We start from the raw sequence: 17,888 nt of genomic DNA on the forward strand, positions 1-17,888 counted from the left end.
GTTGAAGCAGACTAGGCCTGGCTGTGCAGAGGAGGAAGTGCTTGTTTAGATTGAGGGGGAGTGTTCATCACTGGTTGTCTGGCTCTTTCCACATAGGTGTGTCTGCATCTTTAACTGCTCTTAACACAACGTCTGGCTCTCATCCAGGGCAGATTTGGCGGGTTCTGCCTCTTTTACCTGCCTCTCTCTCTCTTTGCCTCCCTCTCTCTCTCTCTCTTTGCCTCCCTCTCTCTCTCTTTGCCTCCCTCTCCTCCCTCCAGAACTGGAACCATCGTTCTCTGTCCCATTGTTGTTCTCTTTCCTGTCTCTCACTTGGATCTGCCTCTCTACCTCTCTCTCTCTATCTTTTACTTTACCTCTCTCTCTCTACCTCCCTCTCTATTACTCTACCTCTCTCTCTCTTGCTACTTCTTTATCTTGAAGCTGTTGGGTTTATCCCCTGTCTCATAGCTTGACTTCCTGCCTTGGTATATGCATCATAATTGCTGGAAGTGTGTGTATGCGAGTGTCCCATATTTGTGCCAATCTGGGTCAAGGCGCAGCCTGTTGACTGGCAACTGCAAAAGCGGCACTGATAGCAAAGGTCACCTAGCAACAGGCCTTTTCTGCTTCTGTGGTCTCTCTGCGTTCCTTTCTCTGTCTTACTCTCTGTTCATGTGTACACCCTGTGTGTGTGTTTGTGTGTGTGTGTGTGTGTTCATAGGGGAAATAGGCTTGAGAGAGCGTAGCTCTGTGAGCTCATGTTGACTCCCTCTCACTCTCTCTCTTTATAGACACACGTACTGTGTCTCACTTTCTCCCTCTCACTCTCTCTCTTTATAGACACACGTACTGTGTCTCACTTTCTCCCGCTCGCTCGCTCTCTCTTACTCTTCATAGATGCGTATCTCCCTTTTTGCTCTCTCTTTCTCGCTGTCTTTATAGACACGTATATCTCACTGTTCTTCCTGGTCTCTTCTCACACTTATTATAGATGTGTATATCTCATTTTCTCCCTTTTGCTCTCTCTCGCTCTGTATAGACATGTATAGCTCACTTTCTCTCTTTTTGTCTCTCTCTCTCTCTCTGTTTGTCTTCACCGCCACGTTGAGAACCATTAGCGTGTTCTCCCAAGTGCAAGCCCCGCTGCTGAGACTGTGTGCTTAACCACTATGTTTGGGTCTGGTTTAGACCGGCACTCTAAGCACTGCTAAGTCATACCACACTGAGAGGAAAAGAATGCTTGTGCAAGTCAATGACGAGCCTTAACTGAAATCTCTCTCTCTTTCCCTCTCTCTCTACACACGCACGCGCACACACTCACACGCATGCTGTCAGAGGCGAAGACATAGGTCAGGTTCATCGGTCAGAAGGCTAATTATCGTTTTACGCAGTGAGCTACTCCAGGATCAGAGAGAGACGCACAAACTCTGACTGAAATCATTAGCGCTAAGAAACAGCCAAACAACCCAGCCTGCTGTGACCACACACATAGCTCAGGAGTGGGCTTCAGAGATGCTTTCTGCCTGTAATGTAATGTAATGTGTGTGTGTGGGGGAGCTGCAGGTTTGTCTTTATACTCACTAGAAAGACGTGTGTTTGTGTGTGTGTGTGTGTGTGCGCACGCTTAGCGATGACTTGATTAACCTCACTTTGCCTGACTCTTTTTGTGTCTATGTAAGCCTCTCTTGTCTGGGTTAGCTGGTTAGCGCGTGTGTGTATGTGTGTGTGTGCGCGCTGAGCACATACTGCTGTAGTTTGCATGGGGGCCTACAGGAGGTGAGCTAAGGGCCAGCTTATGTAACACTGCTACGCTGTGTGTATGTACGCCTTTCAATTCCGCGAATTTCCGCTGGCCTTTGGAAGCTGTGCACCCAAGTACTGTCAAAGCTGTAGTGGATGTTAGGCTGTAAGGGAGATCCAGCGGAGATGGGGCTTGAACTTGGGGTGGAACGATCCAGCATTGTGGATTGCTCACAATGCTTCTCAGGGGAGAATGGATGGGTTGAGATGGTGTGTGAGAGAGAGAAAATCTCTGTTCTGTTGACAGGTCCAGATTGAGTGTTTTGGATTCGTTCAGAACACTCGCACATCTAGAGTGTCTCCCAGGCCTTATCTGAACTGGTCTAGGATCTGTGGATAAACCTTTGCTTTAATCCCATTTCACTAAACAGTTCGCCATCTGGTACAGGCAAGATGACATACACACAGCTAATCAGGGAGGTCAACGACCATGGTCAACAGCATTAACGCAGACACAGCAGGTTATTTTTACTGGAATTAAAATACGTGTGTGTGTGTGTGTGTGTAAGCGAGTGAGGAGCGGTGTTTTTATTGTCTTTCAGAGGTAATCTTATTCACACAGTGAGCTGCCACATTGTAGTCAACAGTGTGTGTGCAGATTACTGGGAAGGAGTGCAGTCAAGGTTAGAGAGTAGCTGTGTCAGGTCCTATGAGAGCTAGACTGTGATCATGCAAGGACCTACATCACTGTGTGCGTGCCTGTCTGTCTGTCTGTCTGTCTGTCTTGCTATAGGGATGGAGGGAGTCAGATGGCTGAGCGGTGAGGGAGTCGGGCTAGTAATCAGAATGTTGCAGGATTGATTCCCCGATGTGCCAAATGACGATGTGTCCTTGGGCAAGGCACTTCACCCTACTTGCCTCGGGGGGAATGTCCCTGTACTTACTGTAAGTCGCTCTGGATAAGAGCGTCTGCTAAATGACTACATGTAAAAATGTAAATGAACATTAACTTCTCATGCTGACTGAGCCCCACTACTGGTTCAGATAGTCAATATTTCATGAGGTGTGTGTGTGTGTGTGTGTGTGTGTGTGTGTGTGTGTGTGTGTGTGTGTGTGTGTGTGTGTGTGTGTGTGTGTGTGTGTGTGTGTGTGTGTGTGTGTGTGTGTGTGTGTGTGTGTGTGTGTGTGTGTGTGTGTTTTCCGCCAGGTTCAGAAGGGCATGATGACACACAGGCAGTGATACAGAAGCTAGCGAGACACAACACGCTCAGGTTAGGGTTGTGTTTGTGTGTGTCAGGATCGGCATTCGATCAGATGGGTCCTAGACACAGGCACACGCACCTGTATGTTAGTGTACATATCTAGTTATCTGCACTTGTATGTTAGTGTACATATCTAGTTATCTGCACTTGTATGTTAGTGTACATATCTAGTTATCTGCCCCTGTATGTTAGTGTACATATCTAGTTATCTGCCCCTGTATGTTAGTGTACATATTTAGTTATCTGCACCTGTATGTTAGTGTACATATCTAGTTATCTGCACCTGTATGTTAATGTCCATATCTAGTTATCTGCACCTGTATGTTAGTGTACATATCTAGTTATCTGTATGTCTTTTGGCATAGATAGGCCATTTCTGTGTACTGTACGGTATGTTTGTAAGTGACTGTAATGTGTGTTTGTGTGTGGGACATGGGGTTGAATGAGTTTATGTGAGCTGTCAGTGAGGTAATGTGCCCCCCCCCTCCCGCTTTATCTCTCTGTCTCTTTCACTCTACCTCCCCTCTCTCACTCTCTCTATGCATCCTGTCTCTCTCTCTCTCTCCCTTCCTCCTCTCTCTTTCTCTCTCTCCCTCCCCTCTCTCTCTCTCTCTCTCTCTCTCTTCCCCTCCCTCCCTCGCTCTCTGTCTGTCTGGCTCTTGCAGTCACAGACAGGGGACAGAGGGAGGAGGAGGGAGGGAGATGGAAGGATGGGAGGATGGGGGGAGAAAGTGAGCTGATACGATTTGAGTAGCCTCCAGGGAGATTGTCTAAGGTGCAGTGTGTGTGTGTGTATGTGTCTGCATTTAGATTATCTCTATCCCTCTCTCTTCCTCTCTCTCCCTCTTTTTCTCCATGCCTCTTTTTGTACTTCCCCCTCCTTATCTTTCTCTCTTCCCCTCTCTCTGTTTCTCTCTCTCTTCCTCTCTCTCTTCCTCTCTCTCTTTCGCTCCCCTTCTCTCTCTCCTCTCTGCCTCCCCCTCTCTCTGCAGCAGATTTCCTGGTAGCTTATGTAAGGGGGGGGGGGGGGGGTTCTGTGCTCCCCCCCTCCCCCTCTCTCTTTTCTCTCCTTCGTTTCTCCAGTCCGGTTCAGGACTGCTTTTCCTGTTTTCCCAATGGCCCAGCAAACCCTTTCGCGGTGCCTTGAACAACTACACACACACACACACACTCTCTCCTTCACTCTCAAGCGCTCTGCTGAGATCAGGTCTACCTAGGTCACTGAACAATACACTTACACACACTAGGTCATGGTCTGTGGCTGTTGCCGGTTCTTTCCCGCCAGTGCGGAGGGGGAGGGGCTTCGGCTTCCGCGGCAACAAAGAGACGGAGCTTCCCGCCCAATATGCAAATAGCCTCTCAGTGGGCGTAGCTTGGAACCTCCCTCTCTGCAGTGGTTAACCCTTTCAGGACCGCTAATAGATTGGGATGGGAGTGGGCAGGGTCTGGTGTTTGTGTGTGTTTGTGTGTGTGAGAGACTGTCAAAGCATGTGACTCAGGCCTCGGCAACCAACGGCAACTTTGGAACTTGAGCTGTATGACAGCTGTTGTACACGAAACACACCACAAAACACCACACGCACACCCTTAACTTCCAAAGCTTAATTAAAGAAAACATGACATTTTAATTGAGTCGATAAACACATATCGAGCTGCTGAAAGGTGAACTGACCCCCAAGATGTTGAGGGTTGTTTGACTCCCAATCGCCTGGCCTGACTTGTGGAGCTCGTTGCGTTGTCTTGTCCTAAGAATTTCATGCCCAGTCTGACCTTGTGTTGTTCTGTGCATCTGACAATAAAAGACTTGAACTTGAACTACAAGGGAGGTCTGCGTGGGCTGATATCGCTAATATTGTCAGAGCGCAGAGGGTGTGAAGGAGTTTCCCTCTAGGCTTTGTTTACTTACTTTACTATCTTACTTATCTTACTATCTAACAAAATGAATGGAAGGTTATGGTGACATCATCTGTTGTTGGTTTGGTATTGTTATCGCTGTACACACACACACACACACACACACACAGAAACACATGGCAAATCTGCTGCTATGAACACTGTCGGCCTGCGTTGGTGCGTGTGGCGTGGCAGTTGGTAACCAGGGGTAACCCTGCCCAGGCAGGACAGGAGTGGGTAGCATAACGGCCAGGGTAGCTAAAGCAAACAATGTCTGTTGATATGGTGTGTGTGTGTGCGTGTGTGTTTGTTCAAGCGTTAGTGTACATGTCTAGTTGGGTTGGCAGTGCGCTGAAGCCTTTAACTGGAAGACTGCAGCACTATACATTAAGCATTAAGGTTACATTAACTGCAATGTAACTACATAGCAATACCTATAATACAGTTACACAGAACGGTTTAGGGCTGCAAGTTGTTACACAAGTGGAGCTTGGTATGGGAGAGGCTGGGCTTTCCGGGGAAACGTAGATATTAACGCTGTTCTTGTTTGAGCAACAGTTCTTCCACACAGCTCTTCCATTCTGGGCTTGATTACGATGATATAACAACCTAAACCGCTGACTCGATTTCTTCTCACAGAATTTCTCATGTACTTAATTTTTTATTTTGACTGTAGTTGTTGCCGTGCAGCCGCGTGGTGGTTTCCAGAACCTGAACGTGACGTCTCTGACCTGAGCGCAGAGTTAGCAGGTGCCAGGACACCTTGGCAACCAAAGTCCCTCTCAAACAGCTGCTCTTCCCACAGGTGTAACACAGAGCCCCGTGCTCCAATCAGAGCAGGGCATGTCTGTCACGGCTACAGGAGGAAGGTGCTGCAGAACAGATAAGCCAACTGTTAACTGTTAACGGCCCTGGGCTAGTCCCCCGTGACTCAGCAGATAGGGCTGGATGTGGAGGGGTGGATGTGGAGGGGTGCGTTCCAGGGAAATTCTAGAGGTGGGTTGCTGTTAAACTGTTGCATGATTTAACCGTCGAGAGGCTTCCTCTTGTTGTGCGTGTGAGTGTGTGTGTATGTGATGTGTGTCTGTGTGTGTGTTGTGAGTCTGTGTGTGTGTTTTTGTGAAACAGGGAAAGTACAGTAGTGTATAGCCCACAGCATTCTTGACTCAAGTAGCAGTTACTGACCTGAAACACACACACACTCAAACACACTGGACCGTTTTTTGCCTGCTTGTCTATATAGAAATGCTGACAATAATCCTGATGTTGATCTATACCTGCAGGTCATGCTTCCATATAGAGCCACACACACCATATAGCATGTGTTGTTTCCGACACACAAAGAAACCTACTTTCAGACAATACAGTGTATCAATCAGTATGACTCACAGTCAGATTCAGTCAGTATAATAGAGTATCTTGACTTCTTGACACCAGTTTTTTTTTTCTCGCCGAGGCATTTTTATCATCATTATTTGAAAGCACTCTCACTTTATTAAGTTAATTTACAGAATTTTCTTCTGCGATTTCTATTGATGTTTTGTCGAGCCATCTTGCCTCAGCCTAGTCTGTGCTGCCCCCTAGTGGAAAAAACGTGTGTGAGTCACGTCGTGGAAATGTACCAGTTATCAACAATGGAAAATGTTAAAAGCTGTAAATTCTGGTTTACACTACTATTTTCAAAGTCTATGCTGTGTACATCCATAGATAAATAAATGACTATCAATTATCAACAAGTTTGAGCAGTTTTAGCTTTCCCCAGAAAGACGTGCGTGTGCAAACAGCTCCTCCTGTGGATGTCAGAAGATGCGATCTTTATTGTAGTGCTCAAAGTCCGGACGGTGTGACTACCCGTAAAGCGATAAAGACTGCATTTAAATATGAGTTGAGTGTGGTTGTTGAGTACAGTGCTGTTCACAGTAGAGCACATCAACTGCAGGGTGATCATGGTCTGCAGGGCCAGGCAGGGGTTCATCCTACTGCTACAGGATTTGCATACAACTGGCAACTGTTTTTTTTTGTATTAAATGGACTGATTTGCTTATGCAAAGTATCTTAAGCAAACCACCTAACCCTAACCTTATCATTTTTTTATCTCAAGTGCATGGCATGTCTGAGCGTGTGTGTGTGTGTGTGTGTGTGTGTGTTTTCTGGCCGACAGTTTAGTTTAGGGACTTTTCAGTTAGACCCTCTTCAGAATAAGTCTTCATTTCCTTGTTCTGAATTTACCACAAACTCCAAAAAACCCTCCATGATGGAATGTAATAAATGACAAGTTTATTGTTGCACAAAATGTACAAAATAACAAGCAAATGGACAGCCCCTCACCTCCCCCCCCCCCCTTCCGTTTCATTCACCAATTATGAAATCGGATTTCCGAAACCTATGCCTACAGCTAGTCCCATGATCTGAGCCAAACGCATGATAATTCTGAGAGACAACGAATATCCAATTCAGAGTCACTGAACAATTAAAAATGAATAAAAACACCTTATTTACACATCTTCTGTCAGAACCTTTACAACATGCCATTTATATATTTATACAGAATATGCTTGTGCACATACCCCTGTATATAAAATATATTATAAGATCAAATTAAGTTAGACTATGGGCTATAGACATCCAAAGAACACCACTGCTTTTTTTGTTGTTTTTTGTTTTTTAACTCTCCCCGAATCTTTTAATTTTTTTCTTAATTTGCCTCAGACTAAAAGAAAACAAATTCTAGTTGTTCATACGCAGGTTTGTTGCCTTGTTTGTGGTTGAATTTCTGTCCTCCTCAGGACCTGAGCTGTCTCTCTACATGCCTGATGAATAAAGCCTTGGTTACCTCACTTATTTACAACCAGACACTGACTGAATCACAGACTCTCTCCCTGTGAGATGTGAGTGGAGCGATGTTTGTGTGTGATTATTTAGCAGAGCCTGCAAAGCACTCTATCCCTCCAGATGAGCTTTTCCTCCTCGGCTAGTGACAATCTCCTTCATCGTCCGTGATAACGTCTTCAGACTCCACTTAATCAATCACCAAGCTCTGATCGATGCAAGCCCACCATGCCCAGGTTCCCTTCCTTTCGACTAGAGATAGAAGGGCAGGTGGGGAGCTGCTAAGTGTAAATATTCTTCGCGAAAAGAATCAAGTAACACACAATCACTACCGTCAGACTATTTAGGACACTCAGGCTCTCCTGTGCCAAGGAAAACGACATTTCCCACGATGCAAATGGGATGGGGCGACAGGAAGTGTGTATTAATGAGGAGGTCTATCAGTCTAACGTGTCTAACGTGGCCCTCGAGCTCTGGTTCTCTTGTCTGGCTCTTGCTCCCTTCGTCCAGACTGATAGGACACGTACAGGACTGACAGAAGCATGTTTCCGGCATGTTCATCCATCATGTTGCTTCCTCTCAGTCAGTCAGTCTGTCTGTCCAGATCAGCACAGATGAAGGCAAAGGAGCTGTTGAAGGATTCAGTAGATTTCACCCAAACCCATGGGTACTATTCGAAACCAATAGCCCTGACCTCGTTCCTGTATGTCTCACCTTCCTTAGAGGAAGTTGGTGAGAGGCAGTCTGGCATCAGGTCATGCCTGCCAGTCTACACAGCTCTACAGTGGAAAGTCGTTTTTTGTCCTATTTGAGTGCAAAAATATTTGTCTGACTTTTGACGTTTTGGAATATGAACCTATTTTTTAGAAATTGTATTTTAAACTGTTTACGTTCCTGACCTTAGATGTTGCAATATAGCTTCTTCTATTCTCGCGAGCCCTACTTAGTTTAATCTTGTTCCATTTTGTTGTGGTGGTGTTGCACTCTAATATATATCTCTATATCTTCTCTTCCAGTTTTTTTTTCCTCTCTTTACAAAATGAGATGATGGACAGCTGACAATATATATATATATATTTTCCCCCTTTTCTTTGTCCCAGGGTTTCTTGGACCTGGAAGAGCCTTTTTCTTTTCAGGTCGTCCCACCGTGTAAACAGACAGATTTCTGGGGCTCCATCACCTGTTTGTACCCACCCCCCCCCCCCCACACCCCCCCCTCCTTTCTCTTTCCTCCTGTGCGCTCTCTCTCTCTCCCTCCTCCCTCGCTCCACTCCTCCCTCCTCTCATTGCAGGAGGGCTCTGATTTGTTTGGAGGTGCTGTCGTCGTTTAGATGCCGGGTTGTATACCTGGAGAGAGGGTGGAAGCGGAGAGTCAGAGAAGGGGAGGGATGGAAAGCGAGAGAGAAAGTAAGAGTGAAAGCTGTGAGTGAACGTTTTGTATGTTCACACAGGGAAAAGTCCCCCCCCTTCACACACACACACACACACGCACGCCCATCACCTCAGTGCGTTCAGGAGTCCCTCCACACTGTTGGAAGGCTGCTCTTTCAGCACCTTGATGCATCCCTTCATCTGCAGAGCCAACACACACAAACAGAGGAGCTTCACACAAAGGTCACCTGCCTCACCCCCTCTCTCCCTGCTGCTGTGTCTGTGTGTGTCTCTATATATGTGTGTGTGTGTGTGTCGCTGTGTATCGTACGTCGATTTTGGAGGTCTTGGCGAAGGCCCCTACAGGGTGGACGTGGTCGTAGAGAATGACGACCCCCACCATGACCCTCATGCAGAAGAGCATGGTGTCTGTGTTGGTGAACCGACAGCGGTACTCCCTGGGAGGGGGAGGGGGAGGGAGGGGGAGGGAGGGGGAGGGAGGGGGAGGGAGGGGGAGAGAGAGCAACAACAAACAAAAACTGTGTCAGCGACAAAGTCACATTGATAGTGCGGTGACGAGGACCGAAAAAAGCCTTCTATTGTCCAGTTCTAAAGCGTCATTAACTGGAGTCTAACTTCATGACCTTGAGAGGAATGAAAGGAAGAGAGAAAAAGGGAGGAAGTACATACGGGGTCTCCAGCATGACGCGGCAGACACAAGCCATGGTGCTCAGACAGTCCGTGGTGTCCTCGATGGGCAGGGTCTTATTCTGGAACGACACGGGCAGAAATCATGAATCTATAGCTCCACACACAGTGTTACTCTGCACTACCATGGCCCATCCTCACTGTTGCAACCAGTGCCTGGTTTGACCACTAGGGGAAGACAAAGCACAGTTGTACTAAAGGAACAGTGCACCGGCATGGACCCAGGCCTCCAGCCTCTGTCTTCTCCCCCAGGGCGTGGCTGTGTCCTGGGGGGAGGATAGGGCAGCAGGGCTGTGTCCTGGGCGGAGGATAGGGGAGCAGGGCTGTGTCCTGGGCGGAGGATAGGGCAGCAGGGCTGTGTCCTGGGGGGAGGATAGGGCAGCAGGGCTGTGTCTTGGGGGGAGGATAGGGGAGCAGGGGAAAATGAGTCACACGCACCTCAGAGACAAACTTTGTGGTGGCGTTGCTCAGGGTCTTCAACATGGGCGTGGCTTCGGCGTAGAACAGAGACATCCGATTGGCCATCTCGTTGTTGACCTCGTTTTCGGCCTCCAGCTGCAGATTGAGATTGAGTTGCGTTCAGGGCAGGCTGACTTTGATCACTGATGTACTTGAAAGCGAGTATACTGTATGTGCCAGGGTTAGCATAACATACCTGCTGGTTGTTCAGTCTATTCCTGCTGATGGTCCTCCTGTAGTAGCTGAAGTCATTCTGGATGGCTGGATTTGTCATCTGCAAAGACGGAAGAAATAGATTTGAATTCCCACTCCCAAAAACTATAATATTTAACAATTCCAAAAACAGAGTGGTTCAAATGGGGCCCTCCTCCTCCTCCTCCTCTCCCTCCTCCCCCTCCTCCTCTCCCTCCTCACCTTTAGTTCATCGAAGCTGAGGGTGAAGTGGAGGATCTCTGCAAACTGTTTGGCCAGGGCCTGCTCTCTCTCCAGGTGCTGCATGGGCGCATACGGAGGGCTGGTCAGGGCCTCCAGCAGGCTGCGCAGGGCATTCTCTGCACACACACACACACACACACACACACACACAGACAGACATATGGGCACACAGACATTCAGACACATTGGTTACACGTAGTTGTAAAACTGCTTCCTTCATTAAATGGTGGCTGCATATGGATGGGGTGCCTATCTAACCCCTCAGTGAACATCCTGCTGGCTGTCTTCATGACACAGGCCCCGCCCACGGGCTGGTCAGCCAAGCCCCGCCCACGGGCTGTCTTTCCCCTCAGCACAGCCCTGGCTGTCTACCCTCAGCACAGGCCTGGCTGCTGTGTGTGTGTGCCAGCCACATCCACACACACACACAGCATCACATCCACCCAGGGCTGGAGGTGGGGTGTGTGTGTGTGTGTACTGTGGTGAGCCCTCCCCCCCCCTCCCCCCCCGAGGAGCCAGTCCCTTCCTCTGCATTAAAAATGCAGCAGGCCCCGTCTATAAATACAGTGGCTGGTGCTTTTCATCTGAGGGAGGGCCTTGGTATGAAACAGCACCCTCGCTCCTTCCTGCTGCGGCCTCCAGCCCCCACCCCACCCCCCACCCCCCGGCTTGCAGGAGCCAGGGCCAGGTGTGACAGAAGCTGCTCCCCTGGCAGGATGAGGTCGATGTGGTTCCAGCAGCCGTGCCAGAAACGCACGAGGGCGTGGGGTGGGGTGGGGGGTGGGGTGGGGTGCGGTGGAGGCTGGATGAATCCCTGACATGGACAGAACAGGAGAGGCAGCAGATCTGAGGGGTGTCTCCAGGGATGAGTGGACAGCTTTTTTTGGACTCTCCTTCCCTCTCTTTCCATCCTGCCTCTCTCTTTCTCTCTGCCTCTCATTTTCTCTCATTCTCTACCTCTAATTCTCTCTCTGTCTCTCTCTGTCTCTCTCTCTCTCTCTCTCTCTCTCTCTCTCTCAATGCTCACGTTCCTCTGTTGCCCTAGCAACGGCTGTATATCTGCTTGCTGAGTTTGCTGCAGAGGTGTTTGAGATGAGCGAAAATCAGCCTGTGCGTGCTTGTGTGTGCGTGCTTGTGTGTGTATGTGCGTGTGCATGTGTGTTTAAAGGCTGACTCACAGTGTGTGTTTGTGAAAATGGTCATGACCCGCCCTCCTCTAGCAAGTACTACTGCTTCCATCATCCTCCACTCCCCATTCTGTCCCCCTCCTCTCCCCTCCTCTCCTCATCCTCCTCATCTCCTCCTCTCTCGTCTTACCCAGTCGAAGAGAGAACTCGTAGAAGCGTTTCAGCTTGGCCACCAGGGGGCAGACTGCGTTCCAGGCCTTCTCCTGCAGCTGCAGATCACCTGGGTTCTGAATGGCCTGCAAGAGAAGAACCACTGTAACGCCTTTCCCATCCCCTCCTGCTGAGCTTGGAGGACTTAAAAATGGCTGATACACATGAAATAGCAGGCTCAAGTCCCCTAGCAAGGAAACAAGGAAGTGAAGCTAACCAGTGGCATTGAGACACTCCCCACATCAAGCAGACTAGCAATATCAACCACCTAACAACCTAGCTCTCATCAGGGATGCTTCACACTGGCATGCTAGCTAACTAAACCACCGTCTCCCAGTCCTCCTGAGTGGGTTTGAAACTATAGACTGAGGCTGTTTGCTGTGTCGTTATGTAGGTTACTGTGGTTACGGCCTGTCGGCCAGGCGGCTTTGATGTCTGAGATCAGAGCGAGAGACAGAGATGGAAAGATAGGGAGAGAGGGAGAGAGGGAGAGAGCGGGAGAGCGGGAGAGAGCGCGCGAGAGAGAGAGTGGGTGAGAGAGAGAGAGAGAGAGAGAGAGAGAGAGAGAGAGAGAGAGAGAGGGAGAGGGAGAGGGTGAGAGAGGGTGAGAGAGGGTGAGAGGGTGAGAGGGTGAGAGAGAGAGAGAGAGAGAGAGAGGGAGAGAGGGAGAGGGAGAGACGGAGAGAGGGAGAGAGGGAGAGAGGGAGAGAGCACAGCTGAGCACACCTCCCTCACCTCAGCTCCCACGACACAGGGGCTCAATAACAGCAGCAAACGTTTGATCAACGTTGTGAGACTAACGCTTGAAAGCTCCCGTGCTCGTTTCGCCTGGTCTTTGTTATGGAGATACACACCACACAGCGGAGCCAACACCACCGGGGCACAATACTATCACTACAGCTCTCTCTAGCACTCACAGCTAGGACAATATTGACTAAAATCGGCAACCAAACGGTGCATTTTTCCTTAAATATGAAGCTATGGTTACTCTGTCACTCTCGTTCTCTCTAAGTGTCTTGAAAGTGTGTGTGTGTACGTGTGTCTTGACAGGGTGTGTCGATAGTGTGTGTGTGTATGGACAGAGTGTGTCGATAGTGTGTGTGTGTATGGACAGAGTGTGTCGATAGTGTGTGTGTGTGTGTGTGTACCTCTCGTATCTCTTGCCCCGCCCCGTTGTAGGACTGCAGCTCGGCCAGTATCCCATGAGCCTCCTCCAGTACAGCACTGACCTGGTTCCACACCGCCGTCTCTGCCTCTGTAGGCTGGGCGTCTGGAGGGAGGGAGGAGGGAGGGAGGGTGGGAGGAGGGAGGAGGGAGGGAGGGAGGGAGGGAGGGAGGGAGGGAGGGAGGGAGGGAGGGAGGGAGGGAGGGAGGGAGGGAGGGAGGGAGGCAGGGAGGCAGGGAGGGAGGGAGGGAGGGGGGAGGGAGGGAGGGTGAGGGTGAGGGAGGGAGGGAGGGAGGGAGGGAGGGAGGGAGGGAGGGAGGGAGGGAGGGAGGGAGGGAGGGAGGGAGGGAGGGAGGGAGGGAGGGAGGGAGGGAGGGAGGGAGGGAGGGAGGGAGGAAGAAGGGGGGAGAAGGAGAGAGGATGGAGGGTATAACACAGAGACAGGGAGGAGAAGGAGAGCGAGGGGAGAGCGAGGGGAGAGCGAGGGGAGCAGTGGCTTGTTAGTGAGTGAGAGATAAGCAGTAAGGTCAGGACTACATTTTGAGAAAGGTGTAAACCATACAATACCTTGTGGCCATTCTAGATACTGAGATATGCATACCAAATGTAACATAAGGTGTTATTTTTGTGTGCATTTGTATTAATGACAACGTCTATGAACTTGTGACTTTCCAAGTACAATCCATTCAACTTGCAATTGCGCCACACTTGATTAACTCTGTGTATGAAATCCTATAAACCTTACACTTACACTTAACCTTACACATCTAGTAAGCATGTCTCAGGACGGAGTCTGGCCTCAGAGATTACAGATGAGCTCCCACAGATCTGGTGATCATTCAGCCCAGTGAAAGAAGATGAGAGCCACCAGATCATTCTGTCACACAGAGGAGTGGGGAGGGCTGACACCTTAGAACCGCAGTAGAACCGCAGTAGAACCGCAGTAGAACCGCAGTAGAACCGCAGTAGAACCAAAGTCAGGTTCACTACAAGTTTACATAGTGTTAAATAAACCCCAGTGGTGTTTTTGAGGGCTCGGCTCACGAGAGTGGACCTACGCCATGTAAAACACTCAGTGTGCAAAATGAACATTCCTGGTGTTAAATACTTGAATTTGTCTCTTTAATCTGCTGTGTGCTCTCCCAGATTAGATGTGATCATTCGAACCGGAAAACAATGTTAATCTGAAGTGTTTCAGGTGCTGTGTTAATGTGTGATGCATTACTGCGTCGAGTAGCCGAACGCGGGCGTGAGGTCGCCCACGGGTGCTGATCAGTGAGCATCTGGGGAGCGCTCTGTGGCGTTGATGGGAGAAATGTCTCTACAAAGAAAGTTGTCTTTGTTTTGATCTGTGTGTTTGCGGCTACCTTCATCCACAGAGAGGGTCTTGGAGTCCTCTCTGGGCTGATGTCACTTCAGCTGAACAAACAGGCAGAGCTAACCCCCACACACACACACACACACACACACACTTTGCAGTGTGCCATTAGCATCATGTGTTTCAGAGACACAGCTTGTGTGTGTGTGTGTGTGTGTGGGGGGGGGGGGGGATTTTCATTCTGCATTGTGCATTTTCTACCATGCTTTAGGGTTAGGACTGGCATGGGCAAGGTCATACTGAGGCATCCTCTGGTGTGTGTGTGTGTGCGTGTGTGTGCGTGTGTGTGCGTGTGTGTGCGTGTGTGTGCGTGTGTGTGCGTGTGTGTGCGTGTGTGTTGTACATCAGAAGGACACGGAGGTGAGCCACGCTCCGTCCTCCGGCTGGGTGACAGAAGGGGAGACTGTCTCTGTGGATCAGGGGAGTTAGGCTGGTGACGGGGGTGGCCGTTTGGAGTTCTTGAGTTTAGTTTCTGCTGAACAAAATAAGATTTACCTCCTCGATTTGTACACCTTTTTTTCAGGTGTCTGTTAAAATAAATGTTGACAATACAACAAAAAATAGGCAATAGTTGAATATATATGAATTTGCTTGACGCTGGCCACCCCTCTCGCACCAGCAGTGGACTCTACCACATCCATAGGAACTTTATAATCAGTTACAGTGGAAGATACCATCTGTTAAACAGAGAGGGGTCAGACTTTGGTAAGGTTAAGGGTTAAGAAGAAGAGCAGGGATGGAAGTGACCAGAGAAGGATAGTAAACAATCCTTGCTGCTCACATCATCACACACCCCAGATTAGACAAACACACACACACACACACACAGATCATCTAACAGAACAGCTCACAGGGAAGATGAGAAAGCGCAAGGATGAAGATAGTCTTTGTCAGATACCTTCATCACAAAAGAAACAGGTGGGAACATGGAGGGACAGGCACTTGTCGCGTTCTCTCAAGCCACAACACCGAAAAACACTTTCATCCTCCACAGCTGGAAAAAGGGGGATGACATGTAAGTGTTTTTCGTGTGTCTCATTGAATATTTCAATCGGGGATGGCGTGGAGCGTGAGAAAAGAGCGAAACACTTGAAAAGAACGTCTTTCAAATGCCAGTCCCTGGAGCGGAAAACGAGAGAATGGAGGGAAAAAGGAGAAAGAGGGGGGTGGGCGAGGAGAAGAAAGAAAGAAAGAGACAGAGAGAGAGAGAGAGAGAGAGAGAGAGAGACGGACGAAAAAATAAAAATAAGAAGCGGATGGTCTCACGTTCAAAGTCAAGGAAAACAATCTGGCCGTGCTCAAGTTCGGCGCAAGCCAGCACTTTCAGGAGGTTTCCCATGAGCCTCCTGGAACAGAGAGAGGGGACAAGTGTATGGGTGATGAGGGGGAGGGTGTGCGGTTGTGTGGAGGTGGAGGGGGCTGCGTGTGTGTGTGTGCGTGCTGGGTGTGTGTTGGGTGGGGGTCAGGGCGGGGTCAGGGTCAGGGCGGGGGCTTGGATGTGTTGGACTCCCATGCTGGTGCAGTGGACGTTATGCTCTGGGTGACGTTGGCATGGCGACATGGATACCCTCGTTTCCCACTCTCTCTCTCTTTCATTTCTCCCTCTTTCTGCGGGGGATAGGCCTCCGGACAGCTGGTGTAGCTGATTGACATAATGTCGGCCATCTTTGTTCTGTAACAGGAAGTAGTGTCTCGTGTGTTTCCGGGAGAGCCGAGAGAGTGGGAGTAGAGAGGGTCTGAAAATGACAAACCACACCCACAAAACCACTGCATCACACAGAGAACGCACCAATCAGCATCCACAGACCCTCCACAGACCGCCCCGGCCCTCTGCCCCTTCAGCCGGCACAGTGCGTCACACACGTATACACACACACACACACACACATATAACCCCGGCGCTCACTTACTTTCAAAGTCCAGGAAAAAATGTGGACAGTTCTCTAAATCCTTGCCAAGGACCTTAATGAGGTTCCCCATAGCTGGCAACCTAGACAGGAGAGAACAGATATACAGTACAGGGAACACCAGCGAGATCCATCTCTTCCTCCATCTCTCCTATCCTCTCATCCCTTCCTGTTCTGTCAACACCTCCCTCTTCGTGTCTCCTCCCTCTCGCCCCCTGCCCCAATCAGAGCGCTCGCAGCCGCAGATCACATCCAGAGTAGTCACCGATTTACATTTAGTCATTTAGCAGACGCTTTTTATCCAGAGCGACTTACAGTAAGTACAGGGACATTCCCCCCCTGAGGAAAGTAGGGTTAAGTGCCTTGCCCAAGGACACAACCTAATTTTGCAGGGCCGGGAATTGAACCGGCAACCTTCTGAAAATAGCCAGATTTCCTAACCGCTCAGCCATCTGACCCCCTGATTTGGCATCAGCGCAGCGCGCGGTGCAAAGGTTTGTTTCGGTACGCGCACATTCCAATCGGATCGTGCCTCCCGGCGGGTATGCCATTTTCCGAGCTACCGTTTTCTAGTTGTGATTCGTTTCACACGGGTAGCTGGTGTGTCGCGGCGTTTAAACCCTTCCCCGTGACAGTGGCCATCTTGTTCTGGAGACATTGAAACAGCAGACAGGGAAAGACAGACAGACAGACAGGCATTGAGGAGGCAGGAGGCCATGTCGTGTAACACCAACGTCCTCTTATGGCCGGCTGAAGGGCGGTTAGAGGCATGCAGGGGCACTCTAGACTAGGCAAGTAGGAACTACACTCACACACACACTTCTTTTTAATGATACGGAGTCATCCAAACTAGAGCTGCTATTTGCTGTGAGCGCAGTAATTCAAGATGAACCATCACTGTCGTCTCTGGTTTCATAGTGCTTCACTCCTTAGTCGGAGATGAAGGGAAAAGGGCTGAAGGGCTCCATTAAAAATGACTTATAAGTAGCGTTAGCGTAGCATTAGCTACCATACGACTGCCTCCAGGTCCAGCATTGCACGAGTAGTCCTCAAATTGCTTCCTCTCCTCGTTTCCTTTCCTACCAGGCCACCAGCCGAGGAGAGGCCTTCCTCGGAGGAAGTAAAACTCGAGCAAGGCTCGAAACCAACTTCCTGATATGAGATGCAACCGCGAAAAAGTTTGTCACTTTTGTTGCTGTGTCTTTACAGACGCTTACAGAGGAGCGCTGTCAGGTTCCCTGCTAGACTGATTTATGGCTAGCAGCATTAGCATGTTTGCCCCATGTCACTGTCAAGCAAAAGACTTGTCTTTTTCACTGTTACTCAGCAGAATGGCTGTTGCAATGCACCAGCGAGAGAGAGACTATTTAGAGAAAGCTATCTAGTTACAGTATGCACTGGCTGACTTAGCTGACGCATCCA

At 49.4% G+C, this 17,888-nt stretch overlaps 1 protein-coding gene across 2 annotated transcripts in view; it reads right to left on the reverse strand.

Moving 5' to 3' along the window:
• Nucleotides 1-8,933: 8,933 nt before the first annotated feature.
• Nucleotides 8,934-17,888, reverse strand: part of fam49al (family with sequence similarity 49 member A, like) — a 10,283-nt gene continuing 1,328 nt past the window's right edge. Inside the window, exons 2-11 of one of the 2 annotated variants that reach the window (XM_084695440.1) lie at nucleotides 15,826-15,905; nucleotides 13,165-13,286; nucleotides 11,997-12,102; nucleotides 10,659-10,795; nucleotides 10,441-10,518; nucleotides 10,224-10,340; nucleotides 9,768-9,847; nucleotides 9,409-9,535; nucleotides 9,208-9,278; nucleotides 8,934-9,053 (exon numbers count right to left, since the gene is read on the reverse strand). In XM_084695440.1, the coding sequence (XP_084551566.1) occupies nucleotides 8,990-9,053; nucleotides 9,208-9,278; nucleotides 9,409-9,535; nucleotides 9,768-9,847; nucleotides 10,224-10,340; nucleotides 10,441-10,518; nucleotides 10,659-10,795; nucleotides 11,997-12,102; nucleotides 13,165-13,286; nucleotides 15,826-15,898 (975 nt within the window). In that variant the 5' untranslated portion in view covers nucleotides 15,899-15,905 and the 3' untranslated portion in view covers nucleotides 8,934-8,989. Of the gene's footprint in view, nucleotides 9,054-9,207; nucleotides 9,279-9,408; nucleotides 9,536-9,767; nucleotides 9,848-10,223; nucleotides 10,341-10,440; nucleotides 10,519-10,658; nucleotides 10,796-11,996; nucleotides 12,103-13,164; nucleotides 13,287-15,825; nucleotides 15,906-16,469; nucleotides 16,540-17,888 lie in introns of those variants that run through there. The other variant, XM_084695441.1, reaches the window with a different exon arrangement.

The sequence above is a fragment of the Hypomesus nipponensis genome, chromosome 4 (genome assembly GCF_054491055.1).
Source record: "Hypomesus nipponensis isolate SF chromosome 4, ASM5449105v1, whole genome shotgun sequence".
NCBI lineage: Eukaryota > Metazoa > Chordata > Actinopteri > Osmeriformes > Osmeridae > Hypomesus > Hypomesus nipponensis.